This window comes from Sphaerodactylus townsendi, linkage group LG04 (genome assembly GCF_021028975.2).
Source record: "Sphaerodactylus townsendi isolate TG3544 linkage group LG04, MPM_Stown_v2.3, whole genome shotgun sequence".
In the NCBI taxonomy this organism is placed as follows: Eukaryota; Metazoa; Chordata; class Lepidosauria; order Squamata; family Sphaerodactylidae; genus Sphaerodactylus; species Sphaerodactylus townsendi.
The window spans coordinates 140988796-141009417 of record NC_059428.1 but is presented as its reverse complement, the minus strand read 5'-3'; the positions used below and the strand labels follow the sequence as shown (position 1 = coordinate 141009417).

General features: G+C 46.9%; 1 protein-coding gene across 3 annotated transcripts in view; it reads left to right on the top strand.

The window, feature by feature from the left end:
- Positions 1-3258, top strand: part of CACNA1H (calcium voltage-gated channel subunit alpha1 H) — a 156835-nt gene extending 153577 nt beyond the window's left edge. For all 3 annotated transcript variants that reach the window (XM_048495554.1, XM_048495555.1, XM_048495553.1), the window contains 2 exons: positions 31-209; positions 2985-3258. In XM_048495554.1, coding sequence (XP_048351511.1) covers positions 31-209; positions 2985-3086 — 281 coding nt within the window. In that variant the 3' untranslated portion in view covers positions 3087-3258. The remainder of the gene's footprint in view (positions 1-30; positions 210-2984) is intronic.
- Positions 3259-20622: the final 17364 nt, after the last annotated feature.

Here is a 20622-nt window from a genome sequence, read left to right as displayed (position 1 = left end):
CTCAGATTAAAAGGCTGTTTTATCTCACAGGATCCATTACTTCTATCCATTCCCAGCCAGTAGGGATGTGTTCCTCTCTGACAGTTCCCCGGGAAACCCTTCACTCAACAACGCCACCTCCTCACCATGAAGCGGGGGGACTGTGGAAGCTCCGCCCCCCATATGCCACATCTCGGTCTTCTAGTCTCAACAGGCTGCTGTGCAGACAGGTATGAAGCTGTGTGGTGTAGTGGTTAGAGTATTGGGCTAGGATCTGGAAGAGGTTGAGCTGGAAGATAGAGGACAGGCGCTTTCCATAGACTAAGTTTCGATGGCGTGTGCAGAAATTAGCAACTGTGAAAGTTTTTCAAAGTTGAGGGGGCGGACCTCCTTACCTCAAGTATCTGAGCCATTTCAGGGCAAGAGAAAAGAGATTTAAATAGATTAGCATAGCCTTTATTGGCATAACAAAAAAACACGATTAACACAAATAATATTAAAACAGGCAATAAAACTCAAGTAAATATAAATAAATTACAAACTCTTGAATTATTTCCATGAGAAAATCTGGTACCTCTTCACAAAAAACAGAATCAGAATTATTCAACAGGAGAAATAATCTGAACGAACCTGTTAACTCGGGTTGAAAAAGAGGAGATAAATTAACATACTTGGATCTGTACTTTGGCAAATCTAGTACGATATAATGACTGGTGAGCCACTGTTTCAACTTGCTTGGAATTGCAACTGCATAGCCTCTCAGAAAAGAGATTTAAAAACAAGCAGACAACCATTTTTGCCAGAGGGTTTGCTCTCTGCCGGGTCACAAAGGGGTTGGAGCAAAATTGAGATTTAGGGCATTTCCCCACTTGCCACAACCACCATATGCCGCGCGCTGATCTCAGCGCACGTCATTTCAGGCACTCATCATTTCTGGCACGCGCCTGGGCTTCCCCACGACCCCGCGCTCTGCTCGGGGTCATCAAAAGGCGCCGTTGGGAAGAGCGCCAGGAATGACGCGCATTGAGGGGGCGCAATAGCGGCAGCGTCGGGGCAGCTGCGTTGTCGCCGCCCCTGTAGTGGGGAGTGCCGGGGGACCCCGCGCTACTTGCCTACAGTAGCGCGCAGCTACTGGTAAGTGGGAAAACACCCTCGATTTGGAGATTTGGGAACGGAGGAGGATCTTTGGGGATGAGATGCCATGCAGCCCATGCACCAATGCTGCCATTTCTTCCCAGAGAACTGATCCGTGTAGTCTGGAAATAATTTTTTTGTTTTGTGCCAAGTCTGGCGCCACACCCGGAGGCGGCCAATGAGACCATGCAAGTGTGCAAATAAATGAGAGGCAGAGAAGATTCAGAGAGTTTCCGGGGGTAGAGAGGCAATTAAGGAGCAGGGGACATGGTTGAGGTTTATAAAATTATTCATGGGGTAGGGGAATACACAAAGAGTTTCCCCTATTCCAAAAATATTAGAGGTCAAGGACATCCAACGGAGCAGAAGAGCAGTAGATTCAGGGTGGACAAAAGAAAATGAATGAATGAATGAATGATTTATTTACACTCAAAGACCAGCATTTAAAAAGTTTTCTACATCACTTCATCAGTAAAATACCTATATTTATGTTTATATGGTGTACCCTCAGCTGTTAAAACAAAGTCATTTCAATGGCGTATACAAATACATAAAGTATAACCTCAACGTTTCAGATCCTTAAGTGGACAATCAGAGAATATAAATCAAAACACCAATATGAACAACATCATTCACATGTCCATCATGTGTTTAGTAGCCATACTAATTGATTTCAGGCTTAAATATATAAAATTTCAGAATTTGTTTTAAAATTTCCCTTAAATTTAAAAGAAATCCCAAACATAACATGCTGAGGTCGTCCCAGTGGTCATCGGCATGCTGGGCGCCATCCCGAAAACACTAGGGCAGAACTTGAAACATCTTCGAACTGACAAAATTAACATCTGTCAAATTCAGAAGGCAGCCCTGCTGGGATCCGCACGAATACTACGCCGATACGTTACAACTTCCTAGGCCTCTGGGTGAGGTTCAAATTGTAATGAAGGCCAACAACCAGCTAAAGATCTGGCAGCTGTGAAATCTATAATAATAATAATAATAATAATAATAATACATAATATTGATTAATACATATTAATAATAATAACACAATAATAATACACACACTATTATTATTATTATTACATTATTATTATTATTATTATTATTATTATTATTATTATTGCCATACATCTGCCTCGTGATAAAAGAACTGGTGGAATTCACAAACCCTGAAAAAAAGGCTTCAATGAAAAAAATGAACACGCAGGGAAACTACTTCCCTGGGACTTCCTAATTCAGACTGACAAAGTTTTGGAACACAAATACCCATCCTTGACCTCAATGATTGTAGAAAAAAGAAAGGTGGATATAGTTGATGTTGCAGATTCCTGGTGATGAAGCAGGATTGATGAGGAAGCTAACCCTGGAAAAAAACTTTACACGACACGCAGGATTTAAGCGATTGAACTACAAAGACTCTTGGCACAAAACCAGTAAAGGTGGTCCCAGGTGGTGATCGGGTGACACTGGGTGCAGTGCCTCCAAAGATCTTGAACTGCACTTGTGCAAAACAATTGGCGCTTCGACAAAATCACTCATATGTCAGCTGCAAAAGGCCAATTCTATCTCGCCTCTGGGTAATCACATTATTATCATCAATGGGCCGCATACATCACACAGTCCTAGATGCTTGGGAAGTGTCCGACGGTAGATGTAATACAAAAATCCAGCATATTGATTTTGTTTTGCTGTGTATAAAACTGTTTTCCTTTGTATCAAAAATAATAATAATAATAATAATAATAATAATAATAATAATAATAATAATAATAATAATAATAATAATAATAATAATAATAATAATAATAACTCTTTCATAACCTGAAAGGAATGCTTTTAAGTTTTCATTTTCTTCCTTGGTGTAATAGGAGGCCATGCACAGGATTCGTTGGATGGTCCAAATGCAAACCCCAAGGATAGCAGGCTTGAAAATAAGACTGTGCTTAACTCTGCCACTCAAAGCAGGCTAGTCCCCAGAGCACACTGACACACCCTCTGTTCCTCTGCCCCCCCCTGACGTTGCCCTCGCGATGCTCCGCCTCCCCTGCTTCCCCACATAAGCCTTCGCGTCAGTACTCTCTTAAGCACACTTTCAGTCAGGCACAGCATTCTGCGCCGGCCGGCCCACGTGAGCAAGCAGCAACCCCCGGCGACAGCTTCTTCGATCTCGACTCCGCCGTCGAATTTAAGAGGTCAGCCATCAACAGCCTCGGGCTGAGGTTGGCCTCGGCTGCAAGACAGCCGGAGACCTCGACTCCCCCCGTCCCTCCCCCTTCGACGCCAACTCTCGGCCCCGTAGTACACTCAGCCTAACGGGGAGCAGCAAAGCAGAAAGCACTCTTGAGGAAGTTCTCTACAGCATGTGACACGCCAGGAAGTTCTTGGCCAAACCCATTGCTAACGGATCGACCAAAGGCTACTGCACTCCATCGAAAGCACTGTCCGCCCATTCACGATATGATGGCGAGCCGTTAGCTTTGCTGCATCCCTCGGGGAGAAGAAATGGCTGCCTCTCCACGGCGAGTCCGATTCCATCCACGGGGGGCGGCGAAAGAAGAAAATGAGCCCCCCGTGCATTTCTATAGATCCTCCCTTAGAGGACGAAAACAACGCCGCTGCACGAACCAAAGCATCCGAGAACAGCCTGTTGAGGAGACGGACGCCATCGTGTGAGTCCACCGCTTACAGGGACTCTTTGGAGGTGGCTGACAACCCACCTGCAGAGCAGGTGGCCAAGGTGGAACGCAGGGCCCCACCGGTCTGCCGAGGCGATCATTTGACAATCCCAAACTTCTCCTATGAACAGCCTGACGTCGGGTTCACCTCGCCAGTGTTGGTCTCGGACTTCACCTGTCAGACACCGCCCGGGCGTTCTTCTCTCGGGTGATCTGGTTTCTCTTCCTAAGATGCCGCAGTGGTTCCTTTGTTTCCAAAAAAAGACGGACCATTTGCAAAACTCAGTGCACTGACTCTGGAGATGGAGTCGAGAACTTCCCTTTAGTGCGGGACAAATAGCCCCCCTACGGAGGTGAATGGCTCGGTTCCCACGGTCCCCGTGACGGACGAACCTGTGGACAAACCAGTATAGCTTCTGGGGGGGGAAGGTTGAGAGAGAGAGCATTTAAGGGCTTGCCACCAAAAGTGGAAAACGATTGAAAAGCCAGAACTCCGTGGCTGATGCTGATTCCAAAATGTTTCTTCAAAGCGCTATGAAGGGTTTTGTTAGGGTTTTTTTAAAAAACAAAAAGAAGCTGGTTTCAAAAAGCAGCAACATGGTTCAGGGTAAAGAAAGGGGTTATTTTCCTTTCTGGAATTTAAGTGTACACGGAGTACCTTTCCTCATTGTTCTCTCCCGACTTCCTCTTCAAGCGCGGCCCTGGATCACATTGATTTGGGTTTTGGGCCTTTATTTTATCTTTTTTAAAGAAAAAAAATAGGGTTTAAAAAAAAACTTTTTTGACTTTTAAAAAAAAACGGCACTTTTTATTAATTGCACGGATGTTGTCACGGGAAGCTGAAGTGCCCAGAAAATGGAATTTGTATATTGTCTGTATATCAGCAGTTATTATAAATAGAAAATAATGTACTTGAGAAATAAAGAGGGGGGGGGAATAAAAATACCACACACGCCTAACACGACATTACCACAAACGCATCACTTGCTACAAACACTCAATGCTGAAAACTCTTCGCCATGCAACATATTTTTTATATAAAGAGTTTTAAACGGCCCTCGATTCTCCGGGTGCAGTCAGTTGTTCCAAGTTCCTCTTGAACTCCACGGGGAAAGCTGTGCTTTTGGTTATTTTTGCCATTCTGTGAGGTTGGCGCATTTACTCGGATGGGAGTCCACTGGCCCTGATCCAACTGAACTTCAGCATTTAACACCCTCTAAAATCAGTGGAGCTCCACTTAGGGATTTGCCACTAACTCCTGCTCCCCATGGATTATACAGTATCAGTGCAATGTTTGCTGCATCAGGGCCCTTCCGAAGCTTCCGGTGCTTAGGAATTGCTGCCTCTGTGCAGTCAGATTTCTAAAGGGATCGGGGCCTGTTTTCCCCCACCCTTTTTAGAATTTTTTTCTGCATTAACCAACTGGATTTTTTTTCCAAACCAGGTTTTAGTGTCATTAGACTTCCGCGGAACTGTGGCAAAATCCGTATTAGCACTACCTCGCCTGTTCGGTTTCAGACGTTTTTCACTCACTCTGTCCCCAAAATCGACCTCTGCCTTTTTGTGATTCGCTTACCCTCTTCCATGACCCAGGGCCAGTTTTTCAGCCAAGCCAAGAAATATATGGTTTGGTGGGTAGCGGGGCTGGCTACACCCCCGGGAGCTCATAGCTGCGTCTCGTGGCTGGCTTTTAAGTGCAGTACAGGAGGTAAACAGATGTTGTCTTCTGGATCTGCTTTGGTGATCGGTCTTAGCAGCAGTAGGAGAAACACAATTGAATGTACCTTGGTTGGGCTAACAAAATATCCAGATCTGGCTCTGCTTTGACTCACCAGCCTCAATGTTGGCAGCGACTTTCCCAGCTAATATTTGGGTGTTTCTTTTCTCAACCCCCACCCCCCACCCCCAACCTTTCTGCTTCGATTCTTTATTTGATGTCCTTGCTACAAGAAACAACGAAAAACCAAAATCACTACTGAAATGTAGCCAGTGCAATAATATTAATAATAATAATAATTAATAATAATAAGTTATTCTCATTCTTCATCTCGTTGTACGGGTTTCTTTTTTGCCCCCTTTTGCAAAGTCGAGTGACGTCGTTGCCCCGCCCCAATTTCTGTTTCTTGCAGGATTCAGGTTAAATGTTGCAATGACCAGAAAGAAGGTTCTCGAGGAGAGCCGAGAAGAGGAAAGAGACCTCTGGAGTTGATGAGCGGGAGGGAGGGAGGCAAAGCAAATAAAGGGCAAATTATTTAAGAAATATTACTGTTTGCTGTAATTGAGAGCAGAAGAAATGGATGTGTGGAGAGCACTGTATATTTGATTTAGGATAAAGTCGGAAGTGGTATCGGCAGTGCAGAAGGAAACGGTATCGGCAGTGCAGTCGGAAGTGGTATCGGCAGTGCAGAAGGAACGCCCTTTCCACATGGGACCTTTCTTCTCTTACGGTGCTAAAACCAGTCAGTGTTTCTCAACAGGAGGTTTGGGGGGCTGGGTTACCAACTGCAATTTTGGAAAATTGTTGAGGATTCGGGGGCGGAGCCTGGGGCAGGGCGGGTCGACTTGGGGACGGAGAGACGCCAGCAGGGCATAATGACGCAGTGCGTCCACTCCAAATCAGCCATTTTCTCCAGGGAACCTTGATCGCTGTCGATTGCTTTGTAATTCTGCAAGAAGGTCAGGCCAAACCCATGGGGAGGCTGAATGCAAAAAGCACCAACTGGCTAACGCCTATGTCGTCCACTGTGCGTTTTTCCTCCTACCAAGCTGTTCTGGAATCATTTCTAAAACACTTACCTGTGGCTGTTTTGGGGGCAGTTGCAGTTTTAAAAAAAATTAAGCTCAAATGCACCAAGAGAGGTAAGCCTGACATACTCCATGCAAGCTTGTTGGCCGACTTGGGCTCACATGGCCAGTGAAGAACCTGCTGTAACTACAAGCACTTCGCCCTTAAAGTGCATTTCAAAAGCGTGCAGTCTTCCTTCATGGTCACAATGCCTTTGAGAAACCAGAGGTCAGTGCTGATTGGCGAGCGTCTGTGCCATCACCAACTCACACATATTCTGGAGCACAGGGCAATCAATCCACCAGGAGATGGGCAGCGGCTCCATGTTGGATGTAAACACTGTGGGACTAGAAGCAGCAGGAAGTCGGCAGCTGAGTGGGGAACATCATTTTGGTGTGAAAGTCTGGAAGGGAGAGGTAGAGGTGGGACAGGAGGAAGCCACTGCAACAGAACAGGGTTGGAGGGCAGACATTGTTAACAGAGAGTCTTTGTTCAGGACAGTGCCATACAGCCCTAGGGACAGGGGGGGAGCAATCCCTGTCCCTGCGGAGCCACTAATCTGACCGCTAACGCGTAGCGGGCATAAAATCAACCCTTATGCGGACCAGGAAGATGACAAGGACTTCCTTGTTGCCTTAGTTAGCCTTTAAAGCCTCTTGGCCCTGCCTATGTCATTATCGCACATGGGTGGGGCCAAGGACAATTCACACTCCCCAAACTTTGTCTCACGCCGTTTCCCTCAAGTTTCCAGCTAGCCGGCAGTCTCCTTCGTCTCTTCCTCTAGGGGAAAGCAGAAGCAACTGAGGTTCTTGTTTTAACCCCTTCCCTTTATAAGCATGGGCTGGGAGTGGGAGCTGAGCTGCACATGCTCCTCGATGGGCAGGGGCCCGCCCCTGTGCTTATAAAAGCAAAGGAGATGAGGACGGAGCCTCAGTCGCTTTTGCTCTCCCCAGAGGGGAGGGAAGAAGGGACTGCTGGCTGCCAGATGGAAGCCGGGAGGAGAACGTGAGCGGGGCTAGGGGCCCACTCCCCGAGCCTCCCGACCCCTGAGCGAGCGGGGAGGGGTTTCCTGGAGAACGGCTGTCTCCGGGTGCCATTTTCCCACCATACACCTCTGGTTCAGGAAGCTTGACCTTCTGGGACCCCCAAGGTCCCTGCAGGGTGGAGGTTTTATCGGAGCTGCTCCCCAGGAGGTCGGGGCACAAGCAAGCACCAGGGGTGCCAATGGAAAAAGTAGAAGCAACGTGTGGCTAGAAAACCTGCCTGCCAGTAAGCAGATGGGGTTCACCACCAACCTAGAAACAAGTATTTGGTAAAGATCAGCCAGTGTCAAGTGGTTCTTGGAGCCAAGACCAGACAGCACTCAGGCAGAACAAGGCAGGGATCTGGTTGAAAGACCTCAGTCCCAGAATAAAGCAAGTTGCAGGATTATAACCATAGACTTTATTGGAGATCAAGGCATAACAAGAGATAGATGATTTCTGAGGCCACATGGCAAGAGATAGATCTTAAATCCCCACAACCTTGGGCCCACCCCCGCCAGCCAACGTGACGCAGTTACAACATAGAAACAAAGAAAACAATACAGTGATTCAATTACAAAACATTAACACAAAAGGCAGGAACCATCACACCTAGGATGGCCTTGGCCCTTCGTGGTTATCAGTCTATCGTAGAATCCACAGTGTTTCCAGATACCAGGAACTACAAACTTCACCTCTTATCAAGTTTCTGTCAGCATGGCCAATTGGCCATGCTGGTAGGGGCTGATGGGAATTGTAGTTCCTGAACATCTGGAGAGCCGCAGGTTCCCTACCCCTGGTCTAATGCTAAGGAAGTGGGGTGGGGGGAGTAGCCGAGCTGGCGCCTAGCCCAAGGCCGATAGCTCTCTGAATGGAGGGTGGGTCCCCCGGACACTGGTCAGGCTCCATCCTGACACTGGTCCCCCTCTAAGACTATCCCGTCCTCACCCCCGTACTGTATTATAATTCCACAGTGTTGAGTTCATGGTAATATTTTGAATCCTGCAAAGGGCCAGGTTACAAAAGAGAATAAGAAACTTTCCAGAGGGATGTAGAGGTCCCTTCCACACGTGCAGAATAATGCATTTTCAATCCACTTTCGCAATTGTTTGAAAGCGGATTCTGCTATTCCACCGGTAAAATCCAGTTTCAATGTGCATTGAAAGCAAATTAGTCTGCCCATGCGGACGGGGCCTCAGAAATCCATGAGTTGCTCACTGCCAACAGGTTTCCTCGAGAGGTTGCCGTTAAGGTGGAATATTTCGCCCAGCAGTTAGTGCCAGGGCGCCACAAGTGGAGGACATGCAAATCATGGCCGGATCGAGACCAGAACTGAGCGGCGTTTATCTACCAAACGGTCTGTATGAATCCAGAACTGGCTGCTGGCCTAGACCGGACCCAGGAGCCCATCTGAAGCCACCTTAAATGAAAGGTATGTCTAAAGCACACAAAGGTGGGAAGGAAACTTGGCAAAGCAGAAGGGTAGCTATGCTTGGGAAAATAACAGGTCTGGCAGCCTCACAAGCTGTCCTGACTCCAGGGTTTTCGGGCCTTCCGCTATACCAGGACACCTTCTGACAGCACTCAAAAAGCTAAGGCAAAAATCTCCATTGCTCCATTACTTCCTGGGCAAACCCGGAAGTGACGTCATTGCATCGGGGCAATGTTCTAGGATTCACTGGAAACTGCGGTTATTATAGTGTTTCTGGCGAATCCTAGAGCATCACAACAATGCAGTGACGTCACTTCCAGGTTCACCCCAGAAGTGACGTTACGCTATCACAGCATTGGAACCCTCCCATGTCCCTGAGCACCGCATTCCTCAGAGGTTCTCAGAACATAAGACTTCTGGTTCACAATGCTGAACACGGCCAACTTTTAGAATCCATCATTTCTTTTTTTCCCCCCAAAATCAATCCTTTATTAACGTAATAAGTTTTTCACCCAATTGCAATACAAATGGTTTAACATGGATTACACAATGAAACTGCTATCCAACATTACTCAGAAAAAGTCAATTAAAAAACTAACATTAAACTCTGCTTCCAGTGACCTTCACCCACTTTCTTCAATCTTATATATAACTAGGGGGCCCAGCCACGCGTTGCTGTGGCTGAGTCTGGTGAAGTGGAAAAGAAAGAAAAGGGGAAGCGAATGTTTCGAACATGTGTCATTGCTCAATGATTGCAGGGGAGGGGCAAAGGGCCCCTCGCTCCCCTCCCTTTCTCCCGTTCCCTTGCATGGCAACCCGGCTGGTCCCTCCCTAAAGTTCCCCTTCCTCTGCTAGGGTGGGTGGGCCATGTGCAGGTGGCTGACCCTGTCCCTTCCACTCCCTTCCCTTGCAGGCAAATTATCTAGCGTAAAACATGCTGGGAGGCATGAGCTATGTTGTGTTCAAATTTCAGAGCGTTTGGTCCAGCAAACCCCTGCACCCTCCCTCACCTTCCCCTTCCTCCACTAGGGTGGGTGGGCCATGTGCAGATGGCCCGCCCATCCCTTTCATTCCATAAGGCAGTGGTTTTCAAGGAAGGCATGGTTGGTTCCCTTGTATCAGAGGGTGTTGTTTTGATGGCCAGCAGATGGCGCTGTTGCGGAACAGAACTGTGGTTCCAACTGTCGCAGGTGTGGCATGTACACAATAACTGGCACAGTTGTGACATGTACACAACAGGAGGTGTGGAAATAGTATGGAAACCTGGCCACACGCGAATGCGACGTTGTGTGAAAATTTCAAAGCAATCGGTCCTGTAGTTTGGGAGATTACCTGTCAGCAGAAAAACACACTGATAGATTTTTATATATATAGATGATCTATTTATAACATTGTATTTAGAACTATTTAGAACATTTCACAGCCAACGACAATGTTCTCATTCTAATAATCTCGTACAAAATAATCGACCCATCCTTTCCACTCTGATTTGAATTCCATGTCAGACGTACATAAAATATAGCCTGCCAGTCTGACAAACCCCATGACTTTTAAGTCGCCATTCTTGCACTTTTGGAAGCTTCGAAGTTTTCCAATTCTTGGCTCAAATTATCCTTGTAATAACAGGTGATCATATCTCTTGTCTTTCTTTTGTACCTAAAATTCCTAGAAAATATATTTCCTCTCCATCTTATTTAAAATCTTTGATATTTCTTTATTCATAATTTCCATGCACGCATTTCGAAAGTGCCACCCCTCAAAAAGGGAGCTGTAGCAGCTGAGGGTGTTTTTTTAAAAAAAGCCTCTGCTGCAAATGCTGGGGCCTAGTTTACCCATCAGACCCCATTCATCAAGCTGCAACTAAAACCTACTGAAAATAATTCAATGGCGCTTCAGTAACGACTCGTAAATCCCATCCAAGTGATCTGCTTGAGATTTGGGGATGATGTTTATTTTTGTCCAGTAAAAATCCCCAGAGTATGATGACATGGTTAATGTGTCAGACTAGGACGTGGGAAACACAGGTTCAAAACCCCTCTCGAGTATAGAACTTGTTGGGTCACCTCAGGCCAGCCACCTGCTCCCAGTCCTGACCCCAGCTAGTGTTGGTATGGGAGATCTCCAAGCAACACTAGCGGAGGCCCCTCCCGCACATGCAGAAGAATGCACTTTCAATCCACTTTCACAGTTGTTGGCAAGAGGATTTGGCTATCCCGCACAGTCAAATCCAGCTGCAAAGTGCATTGAAAGTGGATTGAAAGTGCATTACTCTGCATGCGCGGAAGGGGCCTCAGAGGCAAGCACTGGCAAACCACCTCTGAACGTCCCTTGCCTGGTAACCATAAGTCAAATGTGGATTGGTGGCAAAAAAAAACCCCTCCCAATTTCCAACATATGCTTTAGAGGCTGGACTCTATGGAACTGCACCCCATTGAAGTCCCTCCCCCCCTCCCCAAAGCCAATACTTCCCGGGTTCCACCTCCCCAGACCTTACCAAGTGTTACGTCTCGAACCCTGAATCAGTCAATGGGACTCTGTATTGTAGATCAGCGGAGTTTGTTGGAAGAAAGCGAAGGACCCAGCATGCAAGAAGCCAGTTCTGGCGAGTCTGGCTTTTGCTATCACCTTTATGCAGAAATAATCCCCCCTCTCGTCTTCCCAAAGAATGTGAGAAAGAGTTACTGGGGAGCCGAGGTGCCCCAAGGTCGGCGACAGATAGATATAAAGCCACCTGCCCCCACAGAGCAATCCAATTTCCCATGGGAGTAGAAGGTGTCAGGGGTAAGCCAAGTTATCTACATAACATGTGAAGCCATAAAGAAGAGATCAAGGAAAGAATGTCCCATTACAGCAGTGGAAACATATAGAAGGTTGGTTAATATATCTTGTAGTGATTACATTGAGATAGGAATGCATCTCAATCAACTAGATGCAATCACCAACACCAAGCCTGCAACACTTGGAAAACACTTACAGTGATACATGAACGGTAAACAAAGTCTTATCGTTTGAATATTTGATATTTTCCTTCCTTCCTTGCAGAGAAACTGATGAGTCATTTGGCAACCCATTCACTCATTCATTTCCTTTATCTGCCTTTCCTGCTGAGGCGCGAGGAAAACAATACACTGAGCGAAGTGTAATCTGTACACAAACAGTGTAGTAAAGCTGAGCAGCAAACCTACACAATGTGCTGCAGATACTGGATCCCACATGCAGCAAAGTCATGTGAACTCGAATTGTGAACTCGAAGAACTCACTGGAAGCAGCGAAATAATATTGCACCATTAGAGAACCGTCCAATAAACGCAGCATTATAGAAACAATGAAACAGGCCTTGAAAACCCTACAATTTTGCAGACATTAATAGCCTATCTTCTTGTGATGTCAATGTTAAGAGGGTGATCAGGTTAAAAAAATATAAGGGAAATATAATTGCTTTTAATAGCGTAGTTGATAAGCAATATTATCTGTAAGCTGTGCATACACCATATTGGTGCCACGCAGCTCTGGCAGCCACCAGCAGGGGGAGCTCCCACAGGTCCATTGCTGACAAATCATACTCAGCCTCTTGACTCTTGGAAGTTCATTCCCTGAACCTTGTTACCTTCTAAGGTGCTCCTTGACTTGAATTACAGTAAACCTTTACAACAGTTAAAGAGTTAAATTGGAGGCAATGCATTTTGAGTCCTTTGTGTTCAAGAGCATGACCTCATATGCATGCAGGCTAGAGATAAAATTCAGTGCCACATCTAGGTGACGCTCTAGGAATTTACCGTAATCTCTATGGTAAAAACCCAGCGTGCCATGATGGAGGCAGACACACACTCTAGGAGTTTACCATAATCTCTGTGGTAAAGACCTAGCATGCCAGGATGGAGGCAGACGCACACTCTAGGAATTTACCGTGATCTCTATGGTAAAGACCTAGCAAGCCATGATGGAGGCAGATGCACATGGAAAGAGCTCTCTCTCTCTCTCTCTTACTGTCACTGTGAAGAAGGATACAAGGACGGAGACGCTGGCTGAGAGATGCATTAAAGGCCTCCAAGAAGAATGTCTCAGCACCATTAAGTCCCTTCCCTGCATTAAAAGCTTTAATGGACAAGGTTTAATGGAGAAAGTCAATTTAATTATTCATCCTCAAAAAGCTCCAGCAAACGTTGAGCACGTTTATTAGCATTTGTGCCAACTCTGTGATCTCCGAACGAGGAGAGATTAAAGGCTGCGTTTAATTGAATTATCGGAGGCTGCAATTCGCATTTGTTTGCCCTTTTGCGTGTTTTCCATTTACCCGGAAAGGGGAGGGGGGAATTATCCCCGGCAATTCAATCAGAAATTTAATCTCTAAACATGAAGCATTCAGCCGTGCGAACCCTGGCTGCTGCTTGCTGATAGGAATTGATCGGCGGAGCGAGCGTCCGCAAGATCACTTAACACAGATTAGTTACCCCTTGGTGGGGTTTAATCAGCCTTTAGGACCACTCACAAGGTGTTCGAAAACGTAAAAGGGACGTATTTTTGTGTGCGTTCTTCAGAAGAGCAGGAAGGATTTTCGTCAGTCAACGGACATTATTCTTGCTGAAAGTCCTTGAACCATTTGTTTAATTATTACCTTTTTATCCAGCCCACCCTTTCCAAGGCTTTTGCCACCTGTTTTTATCCACACAACAACCCTGTGAGGAGGGTTAACTGAGAGTCACGGGCCCGAGATGGGCCAATGAGCTTCAAGGCTGAAGGGACTATCTGATTAATATGAACTTTTCTAGGACTACCGCCCTCCCTCTTGACCAATGACCAATGTGCTCTAGAACCTGAACCTCCAAGGAGACTTACACTCCCACGCTGATTTCCTAGTCTGAAATGCCTTCCAGGATACATTTTTCGCCATGCCGGGGACCTTAAATCTACAGATCAGGTTTTTCCAAAAAAAAGCCGTCCCCCCACCCCCCACCCCTCCACCACCAAATGATTTCAGGTTGGGAAATATTCACACCAGCCACTCCCCAAATGTGTTCCAAGAAACCTATTAAAAATTCTTGTATGCCCAAATTATTACTCCAAGGAGGAGGCAAACCCCCGTTCTGGCTTTTTCTCTTTCCCACAGGCCTCCACTGGAATGAACGATTCTGCCATGTTTTTGCCAGTACAACACTTTATTTATTTATTTATTTGTTTGTTTGTTCGTTCGTCCGTCCGTCCGTCCGTCCGTCCGTTCATTGGGTTTTGTATACTGCTCTACCCCCGAAGGGCTCTGGGCGGTGAACAACATAAATCACATATATACAATAACCCTTAAATACATTAAAACAATTTAAAACGCAGCGATCAGTAACAAACAATGTCCGCAATAACCCTCATTAAAACCCTCCCAAAAGGGGGGAGAAACGGGTCCCATAGGTGATAAGAGCCCCAGAAGTGAAGAAGAGGAAGAGGAGGGGGCACCTATCAATGACTGGACACTCCAAAAGCCCTGCGGAACAGCTCCGTCTTACAGGCCCTGCGGAGACCCTGTCTTTAGAAAAGGATGATTGGTATGCTTCTGTATGAGTTTAGGTGGTAAAATGCCTGGAGATTTGGAGGGTGGAGGCTGAGGGTGGCAGGGTTTGGGGAGGTATAATGCTACCTTCCAATGCAGCCATTTTCTCTGGGGCCAGGGCCAATTGGCCATGCTGGCAGGGGCTGATGGGATTTGTAGTCCATGAACATCTGGAGAGCCACAGGTTGCAGACCCCTGTTCTGGGGGGACTGATCTCTGTAGTCCAGAGACCAGTTTTAATTCCAGCCCTCCAGGTCTTGCCTGGAGCTTGGCAACTCTACCATCTTTTCCTTGTTCCAATCATGAGTCACACACAACCATGACTCAGGTCATCTTGGTGGGTCATTGATTCCTATTCTTTCAGAGCAGGGGTAGGGAACCTGCGGCTCTCCAGATGTTCAGGAACTACAATTCCTATCAGCCCCTACCAGCATGGCCAATTGGCCATGCTGACAGAGGCTGATGGGAATTGTAGTTCTTGAACATCTGGAGAGCCGCAGGTTCCCTACCCCTGTTTCAGAGTAAACCATTCAAGCAAAATGTGCCTCCAATTTAAATCCATGGGATTCACTTGTAAGAGCTTTAGCAACGGCTGGTCTACCACAGCTTATCTTTATTGGGCGTTAAAAAGACTTGTAAGCAAGCTTGCTAGTATTAAAACCACATGTTAAAACCTTGAAAAATGCACGGCAGGGACCTAGGTACTTCGGGGAAGTTCACTCAGAAAACAGCGCAAACCATTCTCCTAGCCCAGGAGTCCCTTAGGTGAAGAAGAAGAAGAAGAAGAAGAAGAAGAAGAAGAAGAAGAAGAAGAAGAAGAAGAAGAAGAAGAAGAAGAAGAAGAAGAGTTGGATTTATATCCCCCTTTTCTCTCCTATAGGAGACTCAAGCTCCTCCCTCCCCCCCCCCCCCAACAAACACCCTGTGAGGTAGGTGGGGCTGAGAGAGCTCCAAAGAACCGGGACTAGCCCAAGGTCCCCAGATAAGCCTCCACAGCTCAGGCGGCACAGCGGGGAATCAAACCTGGTCCCTCCAGATTAGAATACACCTGCTCTTAACCACTATGCCACTGCTTCTGCTGGGTGGTGCTTTGTTTTGGCAGCGGCTGTTCCCACAGCTCAAAGATGGTGGATTCCACATGGCACAAATATAACATCATCGGGACATTATATATAGCATTTGGGGGGAGAGCTCCACACAGGTCATGCTTCTCCCAACCCGGGTTTTACAAAAATCACTACACCAGGCAGGAGGCGCTTTATTTCCCTCCTTTCCGCCCGTTCACTTAAACTTCTGCTCTGTCCACCGTTTCAGGAATGATCTGCCCACCCGCCATTCTGTACAGTTCACCCAGCACATTGCGGGCAGATTGTCTGAGCGCCCGCCATTTCTCCACGGGGCAGCAAATGGGACCACCATTTCACTGATAAACGGAGAGCAATGCATCCATCATTTCCTGGCCATTGCAGGAAAGTCCCTGTCACTGTTTCTCTTTCTTTATATGTATATTTATACACATGCAAAGTTACGCAGGTGCAGGCAATAGGATTGTGGGACAATTGGCATGGCTGTGGGGGTTCCTTTCTGTATGCCTTCACGGTTACACATGCGTTGAAATTAAGGAAAACGGGTTCATTTATAACGACTGCCATTTGTTATAAATATGTGTTGCAGAATGCACCGGTGACTGACAGTAAGCTATGGCAGCCATTTGGAGCCTGCTCCTGCCACACTGTGTCAGAATGCAAAAGGTGCCTGGGGGGAGCTCAAAAAGGCTGGGGACCCCATCCGAATCTGTGCTGAAATATATATCTCTTGCCTTCTCTTCCAAATTGTTCCAGGGCAGAAATGCCCACCTGACCCACTGTCCAAATGCGACTCGCATGGAGCAGTTTACTCCTAGTTGACCAGGCCCCAAAGCAACAGGGTGCTGTGAAAATAGCTGTTCACTCTTAAATGGGCAATGAAAGATTATCCACCCAGGGCAGTAGCATTGAGAGAAATCCACTCTGCGCCTCTTCCAGCTTCTCTTGCCGTAAATACCCCACATTTTGCCACTACGGTAGGTGAACGAGGTTTTAGTTTTTGGGGGACCAGACTGCGCCCACGAGGCTTCAGCCAATCACCCCCTTCTGATTCACACCACCTACTTAAAAGGTCGGTTTTCTGTTTCATTCTGAAGTTGCCAGTTCTCCCATAGACAAAGAAGAACCGAACAGCCTCCAGTCTGCCTTCCTCCCTTTGACGTTGGGGCTGAATGATTCATTTAACTTCAAGGACAGCGGGCACCCGGTCTCCAGATCCGAATGTTCCAGGGGGGTGTCAGGAGTTCAGACACGGACAAATTGTGTCTTTCTCTTGTCCTCTCTCTTGTGCTCTGAGAACCAGGGTGGATACAGTCTGTTTTCTTTCCTAGAAGTCCTTGATTCGTTCCTGTTAGGCAAGGGTCACATTCCGCACACACAGAACAAGGAGGAAGCGGCGGGAGGGGGAGAAATGTTTCCAACCTTGGCCAAGAAGCGTTGCAGGAACAAGAAATGCTGAAAGGGCTCCGTGGTTCTGTTCTCAAGGTTGGAAATTTTTCATTCAGTTCAGGAGTTTCATTATGTACGCAAGAAGCTGAAATGAAGCGTATTCACTCGATTTGGCTACCCGGGCTGGGGGGGGGGGAGGGGACAGGGAGGATCCCGGGCATGGTGCCAAGGATGTCATGCCAACCGAGACCAGGTATTTACTTCCTTCCAATGGACCAATTGCGTTTCTCTCTGAAATCTCTCTGCCCTTGCGGAGGCAGGCAATAGCAAACCACCCCCAAGAATCTCTTGCCTTGAAAACTAGGCGAGATCGCCATAAGTTGGCTATGATGGACACACACACACACACACACACACACACCCCACACACAATGGCTTGCACTGCTTATTCTGCAGCTATTTGTGTCCCAGTGGGTTTTTTTTGTTTACACAGGGATTCTCCTGCTGGAAAGCATCCAGAGATGAGCCAAGCCACTTTTCCCTGGCCCCTTCCCTTCCCCAAACCCCACCCTCCTCAGGCTCTTCCCTCCCCCAATCTCCAGGAATTTCCCGGCCTGGAGGTGGCAACCCGGATTGGCACCAGACAAACGACCTTCCCGGGGCTTGCTGCCTGAGATTCTCGATGCAGAGATGCCAAGACCTTCGACACGGGTCCACCGCCCTACTTCCAAGACAAAGGTGTGGGGCAGATGTTGAGTTTGGACCAAACCGGAACCCGACAACTCCTCGGGCTCTCTCGGCAGGGATCCCAAAAGCTGACAGATCCGGATCTCAACAAATCTTAGTAGATCAGATCAGAAACCTTCATTAGGCGTCAAAATAGAAAACCAACAGAGTAGAAACAAACAAAATGAAGTAGCTTGAAATTATATATACACACACACACACACACACACACACATACATATACATACACATACATACATATGTATGTGTACATACATACACATACACATATATACACATACATATATATACACATACACACACATATACATACATACATATATATATATGTATATACATACACACACATGTATGTATGTATGTATGTGTGTGTGTGTGTGTGTGTATGTATATATGTATGTATGTATGTATGCATGTGTGTGTATATACATATACATATATGTATATACATACACACATACATGTAGGTATGTATGTATGTGAGTGTGTACGCACGCACACAAGCACACACACATCCAGCATTCATGGAGGTAATATAAACAGGAAAAGTAAGGGGGAAAAACCCAAGGGATTAATTCAGAGTGTTAATCAGAAACTTGGCCACTGTTTCCAATATCCCAGGATCCTGGGTATTCAAGAGGTAGTTCAGTTTAGAATTAAGAGAACAGGGGCCTGCCAAAGTGGGGGCCGGAAGAAAAAAAGTTGGGTCAACATCCCATAAATTTCGGGCAAACAAAGAGGGTGTGCTCAAGCGACTCTTCAAGAGTAAGTGCAAGCACGTTTCTGATGTGCAGATCTCACAAACCTCTCTAGAGGTAATGTGAGAGGGAACGTGTTGGTTCTTGCCCTGGTGATCACCCAATCCCAGTTTAGGGTCAGAAAGTATATTTAAATAGGTTCTGGTGGGTTTTCCGGGTTGTGTGGCCGTGGTCTGGCGGATCCACCAGACCACGGCCACACAGCCTGGAAAACCCACCAGAATCAGTTGAATCCGGCCGTGAAAGCCTTCGACAACATATTTAAATAATCGGCTATCTGACATTTCTCAGGTAAAATGTCAAAATGAAGGGGTGAGCACAAACTCCTCGCTAAATCTTAGTATTCGGATGGGCAACCTCCAAGGAAAACCGGCCTTGTAATGCAGAGGCGGGCAATGGTAAACTGCCCCTGAGCATCTCTTGCCTTGAAAACCCTACGGGGTCGCTGGAAGACAGTTGCAACTTCACCAAACAAACAAACACACAAAACTGGTGCCAGCCACTTTCTCCGGCCAACAGGGATCCAATGGGGACCTCTAGTGGCCCATTTGGGTCTTGCTTACTCTGGAGGAACATTTCCAATCAGTTCACAAGTGACGAAGACCTTGTGACCTTTTGCAACTTAATTCCCTGGTTCATAGGAGCCTGATCCGGATCAGGACTGTGGCCGACCGGGAGAGGAAAAGGGTCAAGGCCCACCCACCCTGGGGGGAAGGGGAGAAAAGGGGGTTTTTCTTTATTGAAAACAGCATCAAGATTAAGGATTTCGATGTCCATTGATAGAACTGAGAATTAGATGCCAAAACAGCCTCCATTAGACCATTCAATGCCCCCTTACATGTCACATGACACCACCCCAGGGGGCCACAAGACCCCTCCAACCTCACAGGAAGGAGGAGGAGGTGGAGTTGGATTTATATTCCACCTTTCTCTCATGTAGCAGACTCAAAGGGGCTTACAAACTCCTTTCTCTTCCCCCATCACAACAATCTCCCTGTGAGGTAGGTGGGGCTGAGAGAGCTCCAAAGAACTGTGACTAGCCCCGGGTCACCCAGCTGGCGTGTGTTGGAGTGCACAAGCTAATCTGGTTCCCCAGATAAGTCTCCACAGCTGAAGCGGCAGAGTGGGGAATCAAACCCGGTTCTCCAGATTAGAGTACACCTGCTGTTAACCACTACACCACTGCTGCTCCTCGGAGGAGGAGGCACAGCCAGTTGATGCTGTTTAGGATAAAGATGACATCAGATTGGAGAATCCATCTGGCATTTCCTGGACCATCATCTCCTAGGATGCTCCCAGTGCTCATCTAGCTCTGTCCACTAGGCACCCAGGCTCAAATGGAGCATCCTAGGACAAAGACAGTCCAGGAAATGGTGCATAGACTCTTCAAACTGGCATCATCTTTATCCAGAAAAGGGTACAAGCAGGGTTAGTACTCGAATGGAAGCCCATCAAGAAAACCTCTGGTCCTAAACAGACGAGGGGAACGGAAAATAGCATTTTGTAGCCATGAAACCTTCATTTCATTTCATTTATTTAATTTCCACACCATCCCTCCACTTTGTCCCGCTGACATTCTGCAATTCTCTCATATAAGACACACACACCCTAATAATTTTGTTTGACACATTCTGTGGGATTCATTTAGCAATTTGTTGACATGACGTCTGCTCTGCTTTTCTCCCCAGCAAGGATTCAAATGGCAGATGTGAGGTAGGCTAGCCTGTCACTGGCTCAAGGTCACCCAATAAATCGTCCATGATCACCCAATAAATCGTCCCCCACCTTATCTTCACAACAACCTTGTGAGGAAGGCCAGGTTGAGAATCCTGTAAATGGCTGAAGGTCACCCAGAAACCTCCTGTGGCTGAGCAGATATTAAGCCTGGCTTTCCCAGCTCCCTCCCCACCTTATCCTCACAACAACCCTGTGAGGTAGGCTTTGTTTCTTTCCCTCTATTCCGCCCCCTTTGGACAGGATAAAGGGGGGGGGGGTGTCGCTATTTCGTGTAGACCCTCCCCCTGCACATGCTGTGTTCCAGTTTAATCGCTATTTAACGCTCTTGCTGTTTTCT